The 26,356-nt window shown below is 45.0% G+C and overlaps 1 protein-coding gene across 1 annotated transcript; it reads right to left on the bottom strand.

Annotated features, from left to right (window-relative positions):
- Positions 1–13,699: 13,699 nt before the first annotated feature.
- On the bottom strand, positions 13,700–18,709 carry LOC124656857. The gene is made up of 3 exons (XM_047195519.1): positions 18,101–18,709; positions 16,656–17,804; positions 13,700–14,125 (listed from the first exon to the last, which is right to left on the bottom strand). The coding sequence occupies exons 1-3, from the start codon at positions 18,707–18,709 to the stop codon at positions 13,700–13,702; spliced, it is 2,184 nt and encodes a 727-aa protein (XP_047051475.1).
- Between the last annotated feature and the right edge of the window lie 7,647 nt (positions 18,710–26,356).

The following is a 26,356-nucleotide window of genomic DNA, read 5'->3' as shown; positions in this document are numbered from 1 at the left end:
GGGTGGCATCTTCAGAATTTTTACAAAAGAGATGGAGGTACAATTGCTATGATCAACCACAAGTATTGACACTACTCTGTTCATTTGTCTTTAGAAATTATTCTGATGGTTGATATGTGCATATAAGAAACTATCTTGCTGAGTTACTCGTATGTGAAGTCCTCTCTTATGTCCATATGCGTGGGTTCAGTTTCATATAAACATATTAGCTGGTTTGTATCATTTTCTTTTCGAGGGCATCGTATCATTTTCTTGTGTATCTTATTTATTTTTAGAAGGCATCATTTTCTTGTCTATTCATGGTATAAAAAAGTACCAAATCTCTGTGTGTGCTAGTGCTTATTTCTAGCATATTACGTTAAAGTTAAAATATGGTTTAAAATACACGTAAAATTCTGTATATGGTTTGACATGCTCAAATGCCATGGCTTCAAGTACTAGAGCAACTAATATAAAGTTTGCTGATATTTGCCTCTCTGTACGAGGGATTGTTAGAGCTATCAGTTCTCTCAATAGTTGGCCCGATGCAATGCAAGCACCGACAGCATGTGTCCTTGTTACCCAACTGATTAAATGCACAAGTATTGCAGCATTCCCCTCTTCTCTTTTTTCTTTGCTTTGCTAACGTTTCCTTTATTTTTACAGATTTGCTATTTATCCGTAAGATCTGTTTCCTTGTTGCACAGCCGGTTCATTGGTGAGAGTAGCTTACCTGTTGTGCTTTAACAGGTCCACAAATTTTATGCCCGGTTATCCTTTAATTTTCCCCCCTTTGTTGCTGCGTGTATACTAGTTTTTCATTTTATCCAACCTGGTAGAAAGAGCCGCAGGGATTATTATCCAGGAGGTGCTTGTACCCCTTCCCAGAGCCCGTTTTTTACATATCATACAGTACGATTTGGTGTGCACCTGGTGAATTGCTGCTAAAATAAATTCTGTAGCTTTAGCCTACCTACTTGGCTAAAACATGCTTTTTGGTAGTATAATTTTCATCTCCGTTTTGCTGAATCATATCACTACTTCTCTCAAGGTACAATGCTCAGTACTCAAGGTGATGCTGCTCACTGATGCAAATGGTCTGTTCTGATGTATTACTACATGATTATTTAACTTGTTCACATGTGCTTGTCCCTAATTATATTGTAGATGGAGATATTGGGTATCTATCTTTGATATTGTTACTGTAATTGATAGACAACTCTTTTATTACAGAGTTATCCAAATGCCTTTAGGACAGTACATATTGAGCATTTGAGTTTCAGTTAAAAATGCTTTTGTTAGAGTACGTCATGGGCCTGGGCCCGTTATTCTTATGGTTTGCTTAGGGGTCAAGTAAGCCTTGCTTGGGAGTCAAGTAAACCTCTATATATATGGAGAGGAGATGTATCAATCTAATCAAGCAAGAATTAAGAAGGAAATCTTATGTACGGTTTGGCCTATAGCAGGAGGAAGCCCATTAGTGGGCCTAAACTAGGGGCTTAGCCCATTTATCCTTTTCATTAGCTTATTTATACTGCTGTAAAACGTACGTGAGAAATCAAGCAATAAACAGATCTTATAGATCGTTATTGCCGACTCCCTGAGGAGTCGGTCTTCCCTGCCCTAGCCGTCGCTTCATCCCTTGCGCCGCCTTCCTCCAACCTCGCGACGGCGGCCAGCCGCCGACGCCGCCTTCCTCTCCCTCGTCCAGCACACTTCCACCCCTACAATCTACGTAACCGGCCTGGTAGGATCACAGATCCTATCAATTTGGTATCAGATTGTCCTCGTACGGTCATGTCGTCTTCGCCGGCCACCACCACCACCTCCGCGCCGCCCAACCCGCCGCCGCCCTCCACGGGAGCCGCGGCATCCATGGCGCGGGCCTCCGACGTCGCTCCCCTCCTCTCGCAGCAGGAGGTCTCGACGGCCATCCGCGATCTCGCCATCGCGGTCCAAGGCATCCGCCTGTACCTGATCGGTACGCAGGGGATGACCACGCCGCCGCTGTCGCCGGCCCTCAACGCCTACTCGGCCGCGCCAGCGTTTCCGCCCGTCCAGGGCGTACCCGCCCCCGGCCTCGCCGCCTCCACCGCCGTGGTTGTCGTGGCAGCCGGCCCCTAGCATCGGGCCCGCCTCGCTGCCCCAGGGCGTCCCCATCTAGCGGGTGCCGTTTCCGCCGTCGCCCTCGCGGCTCCCGGCGTGGGTGACCGCGACGGAGCCTCCGCCCGCCTACTCGGCCGCATCGGCGCCTCCTCCCGTCTACACGGCTGCCGGGGACCCTCCGAGGCCCTCCTTCTCGGAGCCGGCATACTCGCGCTTTGCGGAGCCTTCCGCTGGCCGCGCGGAGTACCCCGGCCGGGCGCCACCGGCCCAACCCCCCACGCTACGCCAAGCTCGACTTCGCCACGTACGACGGTGTCGAGGACCCCCTCAACCGGCTCAACCAATGCGAGCGAGTTCTTTCGAGGGCAGCGCACCCTCGCCTCGGACCGGACTTGGCTCGCCTCGTACCACCTCCCGCGGCGCCGCCCCAGACATGGTATTACTCCCTCGAGCAGGACGAGGGCGGCATGCCCCCATGGGACCGCTTCCGCGAGCTCTGCCTTCTACGCTTCGGTCCCCCGATTCGCGGCAGTCGCTTGGCGGAACTCGGGCGTTTGGCCTTCACCACCACGGTACAGGACTTCGCCGACCGCTTCCAGGCCCTCGCATGCCATGCACCCGGGGTGACGGGGCAGCAGCGCGCCGAGCTCTTCATTGGCGGACTGCCGGACCACATTCGCGTCGACGTGGAGATGCGGGATCCCCAGGACCTGCAGTCGGCCATGTACTACGCTCGTGCCTTCGAGCAGCGCACCCGGGCCATGCAGCAGGCCTTCCCGGCCAGCGACGTTCAGCCAGCCGCCCGCCCTCCACCGACACCACCAGGCCAGGCGCTCACGGCTGTGACTCATGCGGGGCACTCCGATCCAGCCGCGATGCGGCCTTTCCGTCGGCTGACCACGGCCGAACAGCTCGAGCGCCGTCGTAAAGGGTTGTGCTTCAACTGCGACGAGCTCTATGTACCGGGCCACGTTTGTCCACGCCTGTTCTACTTGGAGACCGTAGACGACATTGCGGCTGATGTCGTCGCAGCTGGGCTGGCTGACGTGGCCGTCTCCAAGGCCGACGCCGTTCCGGGATGAGTTCCGCCAGCAGTTTCCAGCTATCCAGCTCGAGGACGAGCTGTTTGAGAAGGCGAGGAGAGATGTTATGTCCGGTTTGGCCTATAGCAGGAGGAAGCCCATTAGTGGGCCTAAATTAGGGGCTTAGCCCATTTATCCTTTTCATTAGCTTATTTATACTGCTGTAAAACGTACGTGAGAAATCAAGCAATAAACAGATCTTATAGATCGTTATTGCCGACTCCCTGAGGAGTCGGTCTTCCCTGCCCTAGCCGCTGCTTCATCCCTTGCGCCGCCTTCCTCCAACCTCGCGACGGCGGCCAGCCGCCGGCGCCGCCTTCCTCTCCCTCGTCCAGCACACTTCCACCCCTACAATCTACGTAACCGGCCTGGTAGGATCACAGATCCTATCAGCTTTAGTACTGTCTTCGTGTTCGGTTCAGGAGTATACATAAAAGCAATCATGTAGGAATTCAGTAGGCAGCCGAGTGCGAAGATAAGCAGCTAACTTGAGTAGAAGTAGCGTTGCGCAAGTGACATTGTGCATTAGGCTTTTACTGAAACATTTCTACTAGCACTGAGGAATGTAAGCACTGGCCAAAGGGCAGCAGCAATGTTGTTGGAACCAAACTGTATGCAGATAGTAGGCACAATTTCATGCTCCTTTGTGCATTGATGTATGCAACAAGGCAAGTTTTTAGCATCCACCATGTGCACATGACCAAACTACTTGGTTAACTACTTACTGTCAGCATCTGAGCATGGACAGTGCACTTCTATTTTTCATCTCCTTTTTGCTGAATCATATTACTACTTCTCTCAAGGTACAATGCTCAGTACTCAAGGTGATGCTGCTCACTGATGCCGTACAATCTCAGTCGTCTGGGTACAACTGAAGATGATATTGATCAGTGATGATGTTCGAAGTCGGAACATGGTGATGATTTTGACATTATACAAACTGAGAGTGTCATAATTTTCGTCTCCGTTTTGCTCTGTTAGACATAGTGACATATTATGTTGGGCGCGGCAAAGATTCTTGTATGATAGTGTGTATGACAGTATATATGTTGGTACTGTGTTCTTATTCTTTGTATGACAGTACGTGCTCATTCTTGTATGACATAATGTTCATATTGTGTGCTCATTCTTGTATGACAGTGAGCAGCACATGAAATGGTATTTGAGTAATGTTATGGGGCACATCCTAATTGGATTTAGTGGCACTTTTAGAAGTGCCCCTAATTGGATTTAGTGGCACTTGGCAAAGTGCCCCTAATTGGATTTAGTGGCACTTGGCAAAGTGCCTAATTGGATTTAGTGGCACTTGGCAAAGTGCCCCTAATTGGATTTAGTGGCACTTTTAGAAGTGCCCCTAATTGCATTTAGTGGCACTTGGCAAAGTGCCCCTAATTGGATTTAGTGGCACTTTTAGAAGTGCCCCTAATTGCATTTAGTGGCACTTAGCAAAGTGCCACTAGGTAGTGCCCCAAATACTTTTAGAGACGCAAGTAAAGGTGGCACTTGAAAAAGTACCCCTATAGCTAATTAGTGGCACTTTGGTTCAAATTTGGGGCACTTTGAAATGCCCCAAATTTTATACCGTGATGTAGTGACGTCTGCCTTCCTCGTCCACCTCCAAGACTTCGGGGAGAGCCCCTTTCTCCCTGCTGTTTCTCCAGTACAGATACGGCTATCCACGCCGCCGTCCGCCTAACGTGTGATGCTCCTGACCGCCGTCACCTCCGTTCCATGCACGCGTCCGCAGGTCGCAACTTTCTCCGTCCGGCCCGGCCGCGTCGCCGCTCTACTGCGGCCACTCAAGTTCCGGCGCTCCGCGCATCGCCTTCATCCGCCCTCAGCCGTGCCTCCAAGATTTTCTGCGTCGACCTCGCTTCCCGGACGGCCATGGCTGACAGCCTCACGTTGGTGCCATGCTCCGCCACCTGCAGCGCTCCAGCTCGTCGTATGCTTCCCAAAGCCGGCGCCTTCAAAAGGTCGAGTTCCTCATCTAGTTCATGATCTGAACCAGCAGCCCGGTGGTTGGTGTCTTCCTCCTCGAGTCCGTCCGCGTGCGTCTCAAGTGGCAGCTTTGGTTGCTTCAACTACCAACGTAATGCACCGTTGTCATGATCCAAAACAGTACCAGAGTGGTGTTAACGAAGCTCCTCAACTCAGTTGAGTATGTGTTCAAATCCTAGCTCATGCAGAGGCCGACCCGGAGGATTGGAACATGGGTACGCGCGCACCCATTCACGAAAAGTTGAAAAAAATACTATTTAAAAGTTTCCAAAAAATATGAAGTAAAATTTTGCATGTACATATTATGTTGATACTTACTTGTGTGAGTTTTCACGGAAAAATACCATTACGTGTGGCCTGTATAAAAATGACAAAATGTCCAAATGAGAATAGTGAACAGGAATATGTACTATTCACAGGAATAGGAATTTGCATTTTGTCATTTTTGTGTAGGTCACACACAATGGTATTTTTCCGTGAAAACACACATGGGTAAGTATCAACATAATATCTACATGCAAAAATTTACTTCACATTTTTTGGAAACTTTTAAATAGCATCTTTTTAAACTTTTCGTAAATGGGTGCGCGCACTCCCAGATTCCATTCACCATTTTCGATGCAGAGGCCTCCTTTTCTAATCTATTTCTTTGCTTCCACTCGCTGATAGATCGATCCCGCTCGTCAGCCTCTGTCTGCGCCACCTCTGCATCATGTTGCTTCATCAGCGCCTAATCACCTTCTGGTCCAAGTGGTCAGTGACCTGGGCTGGTTCTTCCTTCGGTAAAAAAAAGCCCAAACTCTTTTCTGTTTTATTCAAAAATCCAGAAAATGTATATATGTTGCAAAATTAATATCTTTCAAACTATAACTCGAAATAAAATGTGTTCTATATGAATTTTGATCATAAAAATGTGCTGAACATGAATATGCCATCCATATGCATGTTTGCATCTCGCATCATGTCGCGTTGTGATAGTTTCGCATATTCACCTCACATATATGCGGAGTATTTCGGAATTCCAATTAGGTTTTCCCGGCTCCGTTTAATATTGAAGTAGCGCACCCCTGCCATGTTATGCCATGCTAATCAACACTTAAGAGGCCTCCTTTTTTAATCTATTTCTTTGCTTCCACTCGCTGACAGATCGATCCCGCTCGTCAGCCTCTGTCTGCGCCACCTCTGCATCATGTTGCTTCATCAGCGCCTAGTCACCTTCTGGTCCAAGTGGTCAGTGACCTGGGCTGGTTCTTCCTTCGGTAAGAAAAGCCCAAACTCTTTCCTGTTTTATTCAAAAATCCAGAAAATGTATATATGTTGCAAAATTAATATCTTTCAAACTATAACTCGAAATAAAATGTGTTCTATATGAATTTTGATCAGAAAAATGTGCTGAACATGAATATGCCATCCATATGCATGTTTGCATCTCGCATCATGTCGCGTTGTGATAGTTTTGTATATTCACCTCACATATATGCGGAGTATTTCGGAATTCCAATTAGGTTTTCCCGGCTCCGTTTAATATTGAAGTAGCGCACCCCTGCCATGTTATGCCATGCTAATCAACACTTAACTTTACCGGTAGAAATGCAAATCCAACCTCAATTTGTTTGTCCGGGGTTCTGATTCCGATTAATTGGATAAATTGCATCGCATCATCTTTGCCATGTCATGCATAGCATCATGATCATGCTAGATCTTCTTTATTCGTAGTAGTAAGACTTGCATACGTTGTTTGTCTAGCATTTGCTTCTTCCCGGATAGGATCACGAAGTGGTGTTGTGAGATACGTCGAGTTCTACGGCTGATCTTCGACAACCTTAAACAGGCAAGCATTTCCTAAACTCATACCTCTGCAGAAGTCGCTCACCTATTTTATTTTATCTTCTCTCTTATGCTAGCCTTGAGTTACGTTCTTGTCACGTGTCCTATCCACTTGTTACCTCAAGCAACCCATATTGCCACCACCACCCTCCTACAGTTGTTGTTTGGTTATCGGGTCTGCCTTGCGAGTCGTAGTGCATGCTAGTGCCATTTATATCTCGTTACCGTTATCGTTATCTTATCGGGTTATCTGTTAGGGAATCATGACACATGGTTTATGGATATTTTTTTTGAAGATCCTCATGCTTTACTTAATATTAACAACTAAAATTGTAAGCAGTGGCATCTGTGAGCCCCTTTGCGAAAGTATCAGAACTTTGCCTCGCTAATGTCCCCTAGGACCTGAGTTCTTGTTATCTGTTCCGAGATTGAGCGCTCTACCGGTACGTGGAGATTACTACTGGACCCCCCCTCACCCATTACCTTTTCTCAAGTCAGTTGAAAAGGGGGGCACAACCTTGGTTATATTTGGCGCATGCATGTTTATATATTGTTGCCCTCGGGTGTTTATATTCTGTATTGTACCCTACGGAATGTTTAGCGAAGCGTGTGGTTTGCACGCCTAGCCGTTAACCCAAACCCTGAGTCCGCTTCGGAGTACGGCCGGACTTCGTTCCGTGTAGCTTAGTCGGGTGGCCCCCCTACACTTTCTTGTTGAACTGTGAACAGTCTTGTTGTGAGACATCCACCTGTCGTAAGTGGGTCGAGCATGCGTATGGTTACATTTGGGCATCCCCTGTAGGGTGTACATCTTATTGGTAAGCCGTGTCTGCGGTTATGGACGACTTGGAATTGTTTAACTCGATCATAGAACAACTTACACCTTTATGTTTTTGTTAATAACTTGCTAATACGTTGCGTAGTAATTTAGCATTACTACAACGGTTACTTAATAAAACTTGTCTACAGTGTGAGTGCCTTTGCCAGTACTTCTTTGCGAAGGGCGATCGCATCTGCTGGGTTTTGTTTGCAGAGTATAGAACTGCTAGTTTATGCACTCTCTCATCCTCTCTGATTAGACGACTGGTGTGGAGTGTTTCTATAGGTTTTTAGTGCTTGCACACTGCTGCTTAACCCCACCTTATTGCCTATGACGTTCCACTTGCGTCCTCTAAGTCCCCTGCGTGTCTCAAGTACAAAGGACGACTGGTTGACGAATGCTTATACGTCTTGAAGTCTTATTAAGTACGAACCCGTACTTATTGCTGCTTTGGGACATAACCGGGCATGTATGAAGATATGTGCGATGAAGACTGATACGTCTCCGACGTATCGATAATTTCTTATGTTCCATGCCACATTATTGATGATTTCTACATGTTATATGCACACTTTATGTCATATTCGTGCATTTTATGGAACTAACCTATTAACAAGATGCCGAAGTGCCGGCTCTCGTTTTCTCGCTGTTTTTGGTTTCAGAAATCCTAGTAACGAAATATTCTCGGAATCGGACGAAATCAAGACCCGTGTTCCTATTTTCACCGGAAGCATCCGAACACCCGAGAGCCGCCGGAGGGGGCCCCGTGGGCCCCGATGATAGGGTGGCGCGGCTCGGGCCCCGGCCGCGCCAGCCTATGGTGCCGCCGCCTCTTCGACCCTCCGACGCTGCCCTTCCGCCTATTTAAAGCCTCCGTCGAGAAAACCCCGATGCGAAGAACCACGATACGGAAAACCTTCCGCAGCCGCCGCCATCGCGAAGCCAAGATCCGGGGACAGGAGTCTCCGTTCCGGCACCCCGCCGGAGCGGGGAAGTGCCCCCGGAAGGCTTCTTCATCGACACCGCTGCCATCTCCACCGCCATCTTCATCACCGCTGCTGCTCCCATGAGGAGGGAGTAGTTCTCCATCAAGGCTCTTGGCTGTACCGGTAGCTATGTGGTTCATCTCTCTCCTATGTACTTCAATACAATAATCTCATGAGCTGCCTTACATGATTGAGATTCATATGATGATGCTTGTAATCTAGATGTCACTATGCTAGTCAAGTGAGTTTTACTTATGTGATCTCCGGAGACTCCTTGTCCCACGTGTGTAAAGGTGACAAAGGTGTGCACCGTGTGGGTCTCTTAGGCTATATTTCACGTAATACTTATTCACCGTTGAATGGCATAGTGAGGTGCTTATTTATATCTCTTTATGATTGCAATGTGTTTGTATCACAATTTATCTATGTGCTACTCTAGCAATGTTATTAAAGTAGTTTTATTCCTCCCGCATGTGTGCAAAGGTGACAATGCGTGCACCGTGTTAGTACTTGGTTTATGCTATGATCATGATCTCTTGTAGATTGCGAAGTTAACTATTGCTATGATAATATTGATGTGATCTATTCCTCCTACATATGCATGAAGGTGACAAAGGTGCATGCTATGCTAGTACTTGGTTTAGTCTTTTGATCTATCTTACACTAAAGGTTACTAAAATATGAGCATTATTGTGGAGCTTGTTAACTCCGGCATTGAGGGTTCGTGTAATCCTACGCAATGTGTTCATCATCCAACAAAAGTGTAGAGTATGCATTTATCTATTCTGTTATGTGGTCAATGCTGAGAGTGTCCACTAGTGAAAGTGTAATCCCTAGGCTTTGTTCCTAGATACTGCTATCGCTGCTTGTTTACTCGTTTTTACTCGCGTTACTACCGCCGCATTACTACCGCTTGTTTACTCGTCCCGGGCAAAGCACTTTTCTCGGTGCCGTTGCTACTACTTATTCATACCACTTGTATTTCACTATCTCTTCGCCGAACTAGTGCACCTATTAGGTGTGTCGGGGACACAAGAGACTTCTTGCTTTGTGGTTGCAGTGGTTGCATGAGAGGGATATCTTTGACCTCTTCCTCCCTGAGTTCGATAAACCTTGGGTATCCACTTAAGGGAAACTTGCTGCTGTTCTACAAACTTCTGCTCTTGGAGGCCCAACACTGTCTACAAGAATAGAAGCTCCCGTAGACATCAAAGACGACGTTAGCAAGGCTACCCTTCCGGCTTGGCCTGGGCAGGGTTATAGACGCCATCGTTTATCTCCAGGACTCTTAGTCCAATTTGTATCTTGTCCGTACTCAGACATATTTGATCTTCTGTATGATTTGGATCTTATGTTGTATATTTTGTATCTTGACTCATTGGAGTCGTTGTGTAATATATGTGTTCTTGTGGGCTCTATTGTAATCCTGTTGTAATGTTACCGCTCGTGTTAATTCCTCTGGCATCACGTGTGTGATCTATTTCGCACGTCGTGTCAGAGGGCATATCAGAATCGATATCGTGCGAATTTCGGAGGATTCGCTGGGATCCTCATGGTACCAGTTCCGGAGCGTCACACAGGGTATACGCCGCGCACAATGTTATGGAATCACAGCGCCACCACCTTGATGAACCCATGTATGTCGCCGGGTGTCTTCTCTGAGGCTTCCGTCGCTAGAAGGGGAGTGATAACCCCGAAATGCAGGGGATCACTGTAATACAATTTGATAAGTATTTGAGTGTTGAATCCACGAGGAGCTGAATGTAATCATCTATTTTCTAAAGACCTATAACCCACTTATATGGCCCTTCGTGCAAAGCAATGGATTGGAGTTTGTGTAAAGGGATTTCTACTAGCAAATAGAAAACTGTAAAGTACTAAAAATAATTATAGGAAGTAAAACTAGTGCAAGTAAAGTAAAGGTTGTGAGGTGGAGTGGAACAAGGTGAAGTAACTCAAGGGAGTAATTGTTCATGCAATTTTTTGATTCATTTGTATGGTTGTCATTATTAATGAAGCTCAGTTGATAGTATTTTCAGTGTTTCTTCTAGAGAGGAGTCATAGATAGATGCAGCCATAGAGATGAGCAAACACAACACTAGTGATTGATCGTAAGGCCATATGTATGAGCAAACAAAGGAATTATTAAGACATAAAGTCCAACAACCATTGTAAGTTTAAAGATCTCCATATTTATACCCCCCATTCACTAACCATGAATTAATATAACATAATATCTAAGACTTGGGATGTGGTTTCTGTCAATCTCCATCCGTCCCTCCTCCTATCATGCAACGGTGACAACCTCATTGCATTCCCCAACATATGTGTGCACTTATATATCAGTACAAGAGATCATGGACGGATCTAGTGTATATGCTAAGGTGCGCAGCTGCCCCCACTCAATTTGCATACTCTTTGTAATATTCTAATCTAAATAGTCATTTACCCCCACTTAGAAAGAAGATTTTTCCAGCTTAACACATTTCCCTCGATTTTTTCCTAGATCCACTCATGCAAGAGATCATCATGGAAGATAAAAAAATACTTATATGTCACCATCAACAAATTATATCACAATTGCCAAGAAAAAGTCACTACTCAAGCAAAGGCATAGAGGTACAATACATCTTGGGAAAACGATAGATATATTGCCTCACACATCATGTTTGCCAAGAGATTACAAAGGGTAGATGAAGATAGTGCTGAGCGTGTTGATGAAGATGTTGATGATGACCTCACCGGAGTGGGGTGGAGTCCACCTGAGGGGATTCCGGCAGTGTTCCCCCCTCTGATCTCCACCGCCGACGGCATGCTGACTCTTTGTTTATGTGTTTTCAATATCCGCCTCCTTATGTTTGTGATACGCATAGGGGACCTATAAATAGGCGTTTTTAGGTCAATACAAGTCTGCGGCCAAAAGATCGAGGCGAATCGGACGATTGAGGGGAAAAAGGTACTAGGTGGCGTGGTCTAGGTCTTGGGCCGCGCCACATATCCTCTTTTCATCTCTGGGCCTCTGTTTGCTTGCATCCAAAGCTCCATGTTGTCCTCCTTCACGAAATATTGATCCTCGAAAAAGCGCAGGTCCATTTGACTTTTTATAGGTCCCTGAAATTCCAAAATAAACAAAACAAGGAATTCATGTTCTGCATAGTTATAGCCAAAAAAAAGGAGATCTTCGGAAAATCCACAAAAGCAATGTAAAACATGCAAGTAACATTATATGCAATGAAAATATGAGGGAATAAGTGGAAATAAACTATAAAGTTCATGTATACATTTTACATGCATCGGGGAGGAACGGGACCTCGAGCATAGGAGGTACCGGAGGAGCGGTTGTGCACGTCACCAACAAGCGCAGGAGGAACGGGACCACAAGCATAGGACGTGCTGCAGGAGCGACTGTGCGTCTACCTAGGAGTGGGAGGAACGGGATCGCGAACATAGGGGGTACCAGATGAGCGGTTGTACGCGCGTGCAACAGGAGGTAAGCGAGCCTTGCTCCGGCGAGGGATGTGGAGGTGGAGGCACAACCCATGCCCAGACAACGGTGAGGTCAGGGGCACCGATTGGGAGCCGCGCTGGCTGCACAGGTCAAAGATGGCCGACGGTTTGGGTGATGTGTGTCCAATATAGGAACTATGGAAGACATCTCTGCCTTTGGATGCAAATTCCCGCCATCCTCTGAGCATGCTTGGATTGAAAGTGATAACAAATCGATTAGAATCAAGAACGCATGTGGAGGTGAAAGAACAAGATGCAACACATTATATTTTATATAAGAAACTAAAACCATACTTTAGAACCGGAAACGAAGGTGGATGACAACAACACGGGTGATGAGCCAGATCGGGACATAATATCCGACATGACAGCCTTTAGGTCTCCAACTTCGGCTTCATCCCCTTGTCATGACAAGAGGGGAGATGGAAGTTAGTAACATAGATAGGAATTGGTGAGATCTAATTTTCCTATCTAGGGTTAGTCTTAGCTAGTGGGAGTCGATAACTGTGAGTGCAGCAGCATACTGAGAAGAGGGGCGTACAGAATGGGAAGGCGTGGCTAAGTGTTCTCTGTATTATATAACGAATGTGGCTAGCAAGTGGTGATTACGGTTTGTTTATGGGCCCCAACTAGTGTGGCCAGCTATTTGGGCTGTGTATGCACAAACGACCATTTAAAAACAATGCATGACTCGACAGGGATGTACCACACTTGTCAGCGAGACATTGTTGACAAGTCGACGGGACGTGCTTGGCCATTTCCTAGTTCGGCCTAACTTTTAACGTCGCTTACAATGCCTCTCTTGCTCAACCGTGAAATTACCTAGTGCCGTTCTTACCTACCACCAAGCACGACATATTTATCTGCTTTATGAGTTCTCTATCTTCTTTATTTCTTTCTTTTTCCACTTTGCATCCTTGTTGTACACAAACTGGATATATACTTTATGATTGTATATCTTGATATAAACTAGGCCTTTTATCCAAAAACATCAGTATAGAGAGTTTACCCCCAGATTTTGCATACTTAGAATGCACATATCGCGACAAAACACATAACTAAAGACGAAAGTATAGAAACAATGGAAACCTCGCTCCCTTGTGGTTTTCTAGTTCATGTCTTCGCTTGCACCTTCCAGGGATCCTCACGATAATGGCAGGGCCCAAAATGATAAACCAAATAACTAGATTTCCATAGCTTAGACAGTTTTGTAGTTTGATTTCTACATGATATAGTTGTCTGCAACGAAATCAAAACGCTTTAACTGAAATACATGTATATGTACTACACAATATCAACAAATATAAGATTACACACCACGACTAAATTAATCACAGCGGGAAAGAAAATATATGATTCTATGCATGCATCTGCTAGTCAAATTGAGGATTTCAAGGCTGCTTCATTAACTCCATTGCTGACTTGATGAGCGAGCAAACACTAACGGTGCGACGGCTGTGCCCGACGCTCCCAGAGAACGCATTGAAACACTCAATCTCTGGTGTGGTGTCAGCAATGCGCTTTAGGTCCCCTTCCATCCCACTTTCCACGAACAGGGCCATGTATCGTGTGTCCAATCGCATCATGGCAACAACAAGTTCAATGGTGTATCGGCGGATCCGAGGCACGGCCATGCACGGAACGCTATACTCCCGCAGGATTTGCAAGAGAGTTCGCGCCAGCGCTGTTTCTGTCACCCTCGCTGTGGCCAGGCTTGCCCGGAGGTCTCCAGGCTCCATGAACCGAAGCATCTGTGCAGCGAGGCCTAGAAAGATGTTCAGGATCTTCGTCTTCTCTACCATGATGGTACTCAACACCTAAGCAAGACGGTCATCATCAGTGATGTCATCAAAAGAATGAGATATATTAGATGCTTTTATATGGCCATATTAAAGTTCAAAATAGGGAGCTATGCTTCTTAGCCATGGCATTACCACACACTAGGAAAGCTATAGCTTCGCTAGAGCAAAGCTAAGCCATTTAGTGTTTTTTTAATTAAAATAAATTTAGGCACAATTTATCCATATCATCGAAGGAATTTCGACATAAATTCAATAATTCAATTATACAAACAACTATACAAATGTCTATGCTGAACAATCGTGATGATTGTTGCAATAAAAGGAGCGAGTAAGTGTATATTACATAACTAGGTCAATCTATTATATACTAAAAGCAAAATAAGGGTGTTTTTCGAGGCACCAGGTTAATCCACATATGCTTGAAAAATATAAACCAATGATTTTAATTTTAACGTCTGAGATTAAAAGATAAGATGTGTTACGTAAAACAGTGTACGTGTACAAAAATAAACATGTGTCACGTAAGTGCCATATGGGTCCACACGTTTTCTTAGAATAAAAGAATATATTTCAAACTAAAACAAATAGGAGGTGATCTCCAAGAAAAAAATACGTTTCCTAGACTTTGGGTAAACACAGACATTGCACGTTCAATGTATGGTTTACTCCAAGATTTAAAAGACCTTTACCTAACCGTGCAATTAAGGGACACTCTATTCATAGAGTCCATCGTGTGTGGCCCGCCGGGAAAAAAAATTCTCCATGTGAAAATTAATATGGACAGCATGTTGAGACAAGAAAAGGAAAGTTACAAACAAAAAGAATGTCTGGGATATTTTATTTGAAAGCGATAGAAAAAATTACCATACACTACACCAACACGTTACATGGGTAATACTTAGTTAGAAAAGGAAAAAAAAAACAAATCAATATGCATAGAGCAAGAAGTAACATTAGTATTGAATATCAGAATGGGTTAGCGATCCGTCATGGAGTCCAAGTCAAGTACGACTTGGTACGTCCTGTTTTATCTGCTCTACCTTTCAAGATGTAGTTAAATTTCAGTTGTTTGTATGAACGTGGAATAAGTAAAAGTTAGAAATGAAATTTTCAAAAATAATGGTTCCTCCATCGTGAATTAGATTGCTGAATTTGGTGTCACAGATTTGTCTAGATCCTTATATATCTATGCACTAAAATACGTCTACATATATGCATATCCAGACAATTCCGCGATAAGTAGTTCGGGATAAATATAAAAAAAGTTATTGTTACATGTAATTCATGATAGATGAGTACTTAAGTTTTCCATTTAAGTATTTATCAAGAGGAAATTTGAAAATTATAGCATTATATATATTATAGCATTGACAAAAGAAAAAGCTCTTTCCAAATTTCACCACTATATAGGCAACCATGGATTACAAAGTGACTGTATATTTACATTGTATGGTTCAAATAAAATATATAATAAAAAATATCATGGAGACACAAAAGAATTAATGCCACGACATCTTTTATGGATGATTTAAATAGATTGGACCTCCTAATTATGTATCACCCATAGCAAAGCATACTGCAAGAAAAAAATGCGCTAAAATTCCAAAATGAATGTAACGTGGGAACACTAATCATGAGGGACCTCTTTGTTAGTAGACCAAAACTAATATATCTTCTCAGCTACATGACACACATAATAATATAATAATAGCAAACAATTAATCACCATGGTTTCGTGGCACACATGATATGATGAGACACACTGTATTTCTCTCTATAATTTTTTTCAATTGAGCTGAAATCCATGAACTATTGGCACAAACAGAATTAAACATAGATGTAGTGCATAATGCTTTGTATAACCATGCAGAAAACAACGAACAGACATAAACCTAAAGAAATAAGCTAGCAACTGCATCACAATTGATCTACCTTTGTTAAATACGTTTCAAAATTATTTATTTTATTTTATTTCTTAGTGATATTATCATATAAAAATGTCAAAGTTTCATATTTTGCCACACATGTTGTCATGAATATGGTGATATGAGGTAAATATGTGAATACATCATGAAATATATTCAAAATTTGATGCCCTCGCATGCTAGGAATTGTGCATATCTACATAAGAAAAATCATAACTGCTTATACTTTCAAAACACTAAAGGTGATGCTCTTGCATTTGTGAGGGCCGTTATATATTTGACATTTATGGAGTAAGTGTAGGAGGTGTGCATATCTGCATATGAAAATCATAACTACTTACACTTTCAAATTACAAAAGGTGATGCCCTCGCGTTTGCAAGGGCCACTGTGCTAGTTATACAAACAACTATACAAATGTCTGCTTTTAAAATTCAAATCTTGGAATTTTTGGATCTGGCGGGCACTATTTTCTTGCCCAACTAACGTTCTATCGCTATTTAGCAAGCTATTAGTGGGAAATTATGTTTAGCTTTAAAACTGCACATATGGTTAGCGAGTATAGCGTGCTATTTAAAACTTTGCCGCTATGTGCAGATATATATGTGTGGTTTGAAAGTACCTTGGTGGCGCTGGCGGCGACTCCTCTGAGGGGATGTTGACACTCGTCCCCGACGTAGGTGCAGAGGTTGCGCAGGATCCTGGCGGCGCCGATGATGATGATGGGGTCACTTAGCGCCTCCACCAGCCGCTCCACGCCACCGCCGCAAGCCATTATGATGGCGCCGCAGTTGCCCCTGCTCTCCAGCGCAAGCATCGCCAGCGCCTTGCCGGCCTCGTTCCGGATCGCGTTCGACTGCCGGCCGTTCCCCCTCACCTCGTCCTTTCCAGGCAGAAATATGGCGACCAGCTCTCTCACCACGCCCCCAGTCCCGCCTATCTTCTCCCTCGCCTCCTTATCGATAGCGAGGCTCGTCAGTATCTCTATTGCGAGCTGGTGTAGCTCGGACTGGATCTCCCCCTCGCGCTGTTGCAGCACCTCCCTGACGTTGCTCACCGTGAAGACGATGTCGGAGAGCTCCCGCCGGAGAAGTTTCCCGGTGGCCCCCGTCGTACCCGCCAGCCTCTTCACGACGAGGAGCGCCTTCTTGACTGCCTTGAGCCGCATGCCGGTCGGTGCCGCCTGCCCCCCGCCGGCAATGCTACAGTAGGAGATGATCTTGTCAAGGAGACTCCTGGTCTTGCCGATCTTGTCGCAGTTGTCGTGGTCATTCGCTAGCTTGCTGAGGATGGTGAGGCCGAGAAGGTTGAGCTCTTCGAGGTCTGCGTACAGCAGAGACGCGACACACTCGGTCGCCTCGGGGATGCCGGTAAGACGGACAGCGATGATCTTCCTCCCGGTGAGCATGGAGACAACGACGGCAGCCGATCTGCGCACGCCTATCTCGGACGTGTTCTTCCAGCTGAGCATGTGGATGAGCCTCTCGATGGTGGAGGCAGACATCATGCCGATCTTGCGGAGCGTGGAGTCGGCAAAACGGTCGGACTCAGCGAGCGCGGCGAGGATGCTGGCTCCGAGGCTCTGCTCGTCGTGGGAGCCCGCGGTGAGCATGTCGTCGGCGTAGGAGACGAGGTTCATGTGGAGACCGTCGAAGATGCTCCCCTTGAGGCCCCGGGAGTAGGAGTCGTAGAAGAAGCGGCGGATGGCGAGGATGCCGCGCTCGGTACCGGCGAGGTGGCACTCCTTGGCGACGCGCTCGAGGAGGCGGTGGTGCCCCACCATGGATTTCATTTTCATTGAGATTTCAACGTAATACACTGAATTTCAGTGATTTCGGTGGACACCGAAATAATTACCTTTCGGCCAAAATATTTCAGTCATTTCAGTAATACACATGGACCTAAAAAGTATTCAAAATATTTTTCAAATTTTTGAATATTTTAATTAATTTTGATAGAAAATTTCACTCTTTTGACCGAAATGAAAACCGAAATCAGTGAAATTCACTGAATTTCAGTGATTTCAGTAGGGGCTGAAATTTTTCCGAAACTGAAATCTGAAACCATGTGCCCCACCCTCCACTGCCACAGCGCCTTCTCCACCAGGAAGAGCAGCGACTCCACGAGGGCCAGCCCGTAGAATATGTCGAGCGCGGCGCGGCGGTTGGTCCACGGGTTAGCGGCGTCGACGCCGTAGCGCTGGGTGACGAGGCGGACGAGTGAGACGGTGGCGCACACGGATGCGGAGAGCAGCTGCAGTTGGAAGAGGACGTGTCCGACGGCCAGCGATATGGTCAGGAGGCACGTCGCCCTCTGCTGCCACACCACCTCGTGGCTGCGGCCCTGGATGCGGGCGCCCTCGGTGAGCAGCAACAAGGTGATGCACCAGAAGTCGGTGCAGCTGAGCGTGATGGCGAAGCCGCCGAGCAGGACGACCGTCGCCCAGATGAAGGCCAGCGTGCCGAGGCGGCTCACGGCCTTCTCCAGGACCGCGAGCTGCATGGCCAGCACCGTGAGCTGGTGCTCCGGCGGTACCACGTCGGGGTCATCGGCGCCGGAGCGGACACGAGGTGTCATCATAGCCTTCTGCGGCTCGAACGGCGTCGCCGGCAGCTGCAGCTGGTCGGGGATATCGATGCAGACTCTCGGGACAGCGAAGCTAGCGTGGCGTTCCATTAAGTGGAAGGGGGGTCCCTTGTGTTTCTGACAAGTGATGCCGATGTTACTATGTTTCTCACAAGTGATTGTGGTTAGGTGTTTGCCCTGCAGATTACCGCGCGCTTCATAGGGTTTTTATACCCGTCCAATGTAATGCAACTAAGCGCGGAATTGAACCAACGCAGAGATCGATATATTTTCTTCTTTTTTCTCGTTAGAGAGAATATTGCTCTCTAAGGCAGCGGGTGACGTTTCCATAATTTTCTGGTAGTCTCTCTTCCAAAATTCGTCAGCCTCCTCGTGATCACCAGGCTGTTACCCAAAGCTGTTATTCACGCCGCCGTTCTGATCGGCCAATCGTCCCCTCAATAATTTCCACAAGAGCAAGCGTTTTTTCTGTTACGGCCGACTCGGCTTAGTTTTCCTTCAGTTTTCATGCTGGAATCGTCGCCTAGTATGGTTACTGCACGCCACATCCTAAATTATAATCATGTGTTTTGGTTAACGCGCGCGCCACTGCTGTTAGGATTTTACTTGAAATTGTCTTGCCACATAGTCTGGTCGTCGGATAGGCCGTTGTTTGGCCTCCTTGGATGGCATTGTGCGGAACACATTGTGAAGCATCTGGCTGCACGTTCACAAATATCTTCCATTTTCCATACGATGCTTCTACGCCCCAAAAAATGTGCTGGTCAGAGTCCTAGAACAAATGAGCTTCAATCAGATTCATGGGACACCGAACATGAATTTTCTGATACTACATTACTACGTTCGTGATATGATAGCTTCACTACAGGAAAACGGTCAAATGCCCACATCCAGTAGCTAAGCTGACGGCCTTTTATTGGGGCCGTTGGTGTAACCTGCAGACTCCTACGGATGGTAAAGGGCCATCTGCATAGCTCAGCCGCCGGCATAGGCCGAGGTAAGCCCACAGCCACCATCGGTATAGCCAGGTCGTAGGCATAACGAGAGCTATGGCGATAGTGACTTCGTCATTGCTGGATCGTCGGTAGATCATGCCAACACGTGGCGGGGTTGGTGGGCACTTGCCGCGAACATTTGACAGAGCAGATGTAAGCCATTGGCAAAGAGCCACAAGACTATGTCAACGGCAATGCCATCCTCATACCTTTTTTTCCTTTTCTTTTTTTCCACATTTATACTTCCATTTTCCATGTACGATTTAGTTATGTTTGCATTTGATTTATTTGGTGCATGATACTTTTATTTTATAGTAATACATAGGATCACTGGGTCACCATCATTAATTGGAGGCCGGTCAAAGTTGTAGACCGCATAGTCAATAGATTAGAGCACTGAAGTGCCTGAATCCCCCCCCCCCCCAACAAAAAAAACTTGTTTGTGTCCCTATGGTATGTACAGAAGTATGGTGAGAGGATACTAGATCCAATATTTAACCACCGATTGTGACTGGCTGCGCGCCCATGTGCTGACGACACTTAGGAAGGTTCTAGATATATAGGGTGGGAACTCCTTCGTGGGGTCAAGCGAAGGGAATCTTGAGAGGATATAGGCTCACCCTTGTTACCAAATCTCAAATTAAGGCAAAAATTCGTTGGAGCACCGCCCTTGGGATCCATTCAAAGTTGTAGACCGCCCGGTCAACGGGTTAAGGGTTAAGCTTAGCCCAAATTTATATGTTATAAAGAAGAATTATACTTGCATAATAGGAATTAAGCTTGGTGATGGCAAAACTGCAAAATATTTGTAAACTCAAATTGATATAATAATGTGCAAGCGGAAAAATAAGAATTAAGTTTGTACCTATGATATAGTAATAGTAATTACATGTTAAACTAATTTATATGTTATCTTAAGTAAAGATCAGAGATGACTCACATGTACATCCTCTAGTATATGAATTTCTAACACAATTTTCTGGCACTTATGCAATTTGGCTAAGTTATACATATAATATATAGTCATACGTTACTAGGAAATAAAATTAGAAACTTCCTATTTATTTTAGGATTTGACGTTCAATACAAAATCCTACGTTTTACGTACAATGGATAACGTTCTAAGAAGTGTGGCCATCATACAATCCTATACTTACAACTAGTTAAGTAAAGGCAAGTGCTGGACATCAGACGGGACGATGTATCAGCCGGTTTGACTCCCCATACATGCGTGTACCCTTGATCGTTGCTCCAAAATCTAATTAATATTGCATGAAAAAATCAAGAACGTAATATTTTGTGTGCCCATATTTCCATTGTCTCGGCGTATAGGTCATGTGTGTATCCTTTGATTACCAATTTGATAAACGTATAACATAAGGTAGGATATTATAAAACATAGCAATAGAAACTTCAGATGTTATACTTTTCAATGATATAAATTTTGGGTTGTACAATTTATATTATATTTTCCAATTTGACGACAGAGGGATAGAGTGTGGTCTATACACCAGGATGTACGGAGTAGCATTTCATAAATGCATGGTTTAACTGCTCATGCGGAACACCGATGACGTGGGCATTATCCTTCGGGTAACCGTTATTGCCCTATACTGCGCGGCCCAATTGGAGGCCAATGAAAGCACTCGATGGCAAGGTGGGCCACTACGCCGGTGTTGAAGAGGACTTCTTGAAGAACAAGACGAAGAGACGGAGAATACAAGGAAAGTCTAGAACTATGACCCTTTGTAACCTAGTCGTACCTGGACAGATCTCTCGAGACCTGGCGCCATATATAAGGGCCAGGAGAGGGGCTGCTGAGGACACACGCAATCTTAGCAATCTTAGCCACCATAAGTCCAGAGCTAAGTCCCCGTAGAACTTAGCTTCTCGACGAGATCACAGCCGAAACCTTCGGCACCTCATTGTAACCCGATATTTTCATAATCAAGATCAGATAGGCAGGACGTAAGGGTTTTACCTCATCGAGGGCCCCGAACCTGGGTAAATCGCTTCCCCCGCTTGTTTGATAACCGATGTCTCGTGTCAGCCTACAAGATTCCATCTACCCTAAGCCCCGAACGGAGGGTGATAACCCACAAGTATAGGGGATCGCAGCAGTCTTCGCGGGTAGGAAAACCCAATTTATTGATTCGACACAAGGGGAGACAAAGAATACTTGAAAGCCTTAACAACGGAGTTGTCAATTCAGCTGCACCTGGAAACAGACTTGCTCGCAAGAGTTTATCAGTAGTAACAGTTTTATAGCAGTAGCAGTAGTGAAATAACAAAGCAGCAGAGTAACAGAGACAGCAGTAGTGATTATAGTAAACAGCAGGATTAAAATACTGTAGGCACGGGGATGGATAACGGGCGTTGCATGGATGAGAGAAACTCATGTAACAATCAAGCAGGGCATTTGCAGATAATAATAAAACGGTGTCCAAGTACAAAGCAATCAATATGCATGTGTTCCAATTATAGTCGTACGTGCTCGCAATGAGAAACTTGCACAACATCTTTTGTCCTACCAGCGGGTGGCAGCCGGGCCTCAAGGGAATCTACTGGATATTAAGGTACTCCTTTTAATAGAGTACCGGAGCAAAGCATTAACACTCCGTGAACACATGTGATCCTCACATCACTACCATCCCCTCCGGTTGTCCCGATTTCGTCACTTCGGGGCCATTGGTTCCGGACAGCGACATGTGTATACAACTTGCAGGTAAGACCATAAACAATGAATATCATGATGAAATAATAACATGTTCAGATCTGAGATCATGGCACTCGGGCCCTAGTGACAAGCATTAAGCATAACAAGTTGCAATAATATCATCAAAGTACCAATTACGGACACTAGGCACTATGCCCTAACAATCTTATACTATTACATGACCAATCTCATCCAATCCCTACCATCCCCTTCAGCCTACAGTGGGGGAATTACTCACACATGGATGGGGGAAGCATGGCTGGTCGATGGAGAGACGTCGGTGGTGATGGTGGCGATGATCTCCTCCAATTCCCCGTCCCGGCGGAGTGCCAGAACGGAGACTTCTGGCTCCCGAGACGGAGTTTCGCGATGTGGCGGCGTTCTAGAGGGTTTCTGGCGACTTCGACTTCCTCCCGTGCGTTTTTAGGTCGAAGGCAATAAGTAGTCCGAAGGAGGGCGTCGGGGGCCGACCGAGGCCTCCACACACTAGGGTCGCGCGGGCCCCTCCTGGGCCGCACCGGCCTAGTGTGTGGGGCCCTCGGGCCCCCACCTGGCTCGCCCTTCTGGCTCCGCCAATATTCTGGGAAAATAGGACCTTCTGCATAAATTCTGAGGATTTTCCTGAAAGTTGGATTTCTGCACAAAAACGATACACTGTAACAGCTTCGCTGAAAACAGCGTTAGTCCGTGTTAGTTGCATCCAAAATACACAAATTAGAGGCAAAACAATAGCAAAACTGTTCGGGAAAGTAGATACGTTTTGGACGTATCAACTCCCCCAAGCTTAGCTTATTGCTTGTCCTCAAGCAATTCAGTTAACAACCGAGCGATAAAAGAACTTTCACGAACACATTTGTTCATATGATGTAAATATTCTCATGCTATGGCTAACACTTAGGCAGTTCATAATAAGATACATGCAAATAAGATCATCTAATAGCTATGTCAATCATGGAAAGGTACCAACAATTAATAATAAGCATCATGAATCATGTATATAAGCAGGATTGCAATGTTCATAAAAGAGTATGATAGAGTGGTATCTCGCTTGCCCATATTTGATCAGCAAAACATAAATGCTCGTGCACCTCTCGAAGTTCATAGAAAGACTAGAAATAGTGATTGTCAAAGATAAAAGCATCAAAGTTATACCACAATCAATCATATTTTGAGACAAGCATATTATACTAAGAATAACAGTTGTGCTCTCAAGAAAGTGCTCAAAGAAAGGATGGAGACACAACATAAAAGTAAAATATTGACCCTTCGCAGAGGGAAGCAGGGATTAACATGCGCTAGAGCTTTTCATTTTTAAAACAGGAGTAAAATTGTTTTGAGAGGTGTTTGTTGTTGTCAACGAATGGTAATGGGTACACCAACTACCTCGCCAACCGGACCTTCAAGAGCGGCTCCCATGAAGGACGTTATCTCTACCAGCAAGGTAGATCATCCCTCTTTTTTTTTGTTTACACACGTATTTTAGTTTTATTATGGGTGACACTCCCCAAACCTTTGCTTACACAAGCCATGGCTAACCGAATCCTCGGGTTCCTTCCATAAATCACATACCATGGAGGAGTATCTATTTGCAAAATTAAGTTGCTTACTGATGAATCAGAGCAAAACATGTGAAGAGAATTATTAGTAAAGTTTGATTAATCGGGGCTGGGAACCCCATTGCCAGCTCTTTTTGCAAAATTATTGGATAAGCGAATGTGCCACTAGTCCATATGAAAGTCCGTCAAGAGTAAATGACAAGGTTGAAAGTTAAACACCACATACTTCCTCATGAGCTATGAAACATTAACACAAATTGAGAAGCATTTTGAAGGTCTAAAGGTAGCGCATGAGAATTTACTTGGAATGGTTTGAAATGCCATGCATAGGTATTTATGGTGGACACTCTGTAATAACTTGGTTTTCATGTGTTTGGAAGCATGAGCAGCGTTCCCGCTCAGTACAAGTGAAGGCTAGCAATAGACTGGGAAGCGACAATCAAGAGAGCAGAAACTGTCATAATCATGCTTGTGACAAAATAAATTAACCGAGGCATAAAAGTGATACAAGAATTCTGAAGCAATGTAAATCATCGAGGCTTAATTGACTTTTGTTCAGTCATATGCATGCGTGAGCATGTGCCAAGTTAATTCAAACGAATTATTCAGAGGAGGATACCACAGTATCATACCTATTTATGAATAAAACAATGCAAGCAAGCATGGATGATTATATATACAAAAATGAAAACAAATAGAGTTCATACCAGCCTCTCACGACAATCAGATCGTCGAATATCGTCATTATTGCCTTTCACTTGTGTAGCTTGGATAATATGAAATGAAAACCACGCTCCAGCCACCGAAGACCATTGAACTCATAAAGAACTTTACAAAACCAAAGAAGAACAGCAAATATTTTTGGTGTTTTCGAATTTGGAAGCAAGAACACAAGGAAACAAGCAAACAAAGCAAAATCTTTTTGGATTTTCTATTAGCAAACCAACGATAACAAATAAAGCAAGATAAAAGAAAGAAACTAAAATAAACAAGTGGTGAAGAGAAACAACATAAATATTTTTGGTCTTTTTGTGTTTTAGGAAAGAAACAAAGTAAGAATAAGAAAATAAAAACTAAAAGAAACACAGAAAAGCAAGATGGCAGAAATCTGCCAAAACTTGACAGCAGTACAGTAATCGATTTTAAAGAAATTCTTAAGCTGCTCAGCTCGAAAAGTGTTAAACTAATGAAAGTTAGATAACAACCTGGGGAACATGCACAAAAATTGGCAGCTCAAAATAATGTTCTGGCTGCGCGCACGAATGTTTTCGGTAACAGTCCAGAATCTGTTTTCAGGCAGCACTTCCCCAAATATCATCTCCCTCTCATTAGAAAACCACTCAAAGAAACTAAACAAGTATGTACAAGTATCCAGCAACCATAATATGCAAAGAATGAGTGATGCCGGTATACCTCCCCCAAGCTTAGGCTTTTGGCCTAAGTGGAGATCAACCCCAACGAGGGTCTGGGTTCCATGCCGGTGGATCATACATGGCGTAGTCATAATAAGGTCCCGATGCAGAAGAAAAGCGTGGAGACTCCTCATGCCCAACTTGTTGATGCGAAGAACTTGCTGCATCGGATGACGAGTCGAGGTTTTCCTCGTCCTCCTCCGTGTTGTCTCTTGCACGATGGCCTCCTCCCTCTATGTATGCATTAAGTGCACTTTCCGTGACTGACCAATCCTCCCTGGAATCAAGGTTAAACAGAGCAGGTGCAGGCAATCTTACTAATTTTTCAGTTTTCTTAGTTATTCTCCAAGCTTTCTTGTAAAATGTTATTCTATAAGACAGGTTGCTCAAATTGGACGAATCAGAAACAAATTCATGCTTAATTATGGAGACTATGTCAAGTTTCTCTATGGGAAGTTGAATATCAAGATGGTGAGGTTCTACACCATGCATAGCTAATAAACGAGAGGCGATGAGACCTCCACAAATTCCTCCCTTCTCACGGTTAGTAGCAAGTCCGTTGGCTATCAAAGCACCCAAGTTGTAAGTCCTATCACTTTGTAATGCAGCAGCCTAGAAAGGCTAGATCCTGGATAGATAACTTACTTCCATTCTTTCTAGCAAGAACGCACTTGGTGATGAAATAAGCAAAGTAACGAATAGCTGGAAGTTGAATGCTACTGATTTTACCACCATCCTCTGAGAAGCTTCTTCCATGACAAATCATCTTGAAGAGGTCCAAGAACTCTTGCGGCGATCCTCTTATCTTCTCGGATGATCCCCATTGCGGCACTCTGATTGCTGCACAAAAATCATTGAATGCCAAGTTGACAGTTTTATTATAAATTTTGTACTGAACCATGGGGTTAGATCGCGACCAATTGAATTTAAAATCCCGCACTATAGACATAGTCAGTTTTGCATATTGGCATGGTTCACCATCAACAAAATCATCCAACCCTGCAGGAGAGATTGGACTTTGAACATCTTGCAAGATTCCTGCACTTCTTATAAAATCC

Source organism: Lolium rigidum, chromosome 5, assembly GCF_022539505.1.
Source record: "Lolium rigidum isolate FL_2022 chromosome 5, APGP_CSIRO_Lrig_0.1, whole genome shotgun sequence".
Taxonomy (NCBI): domain Eukaryota; kingdom Viridiplantae; phylum Streptophyta; class Magnoliopsida; order Poales; family Poaceae; genus Lolium; species Lolium rigidum.
The sequence above is the reverse complement of the archived record's forward strand: the minus strand, read 5'-3'. Positions and strand labels throughout refer to the sequence as shown.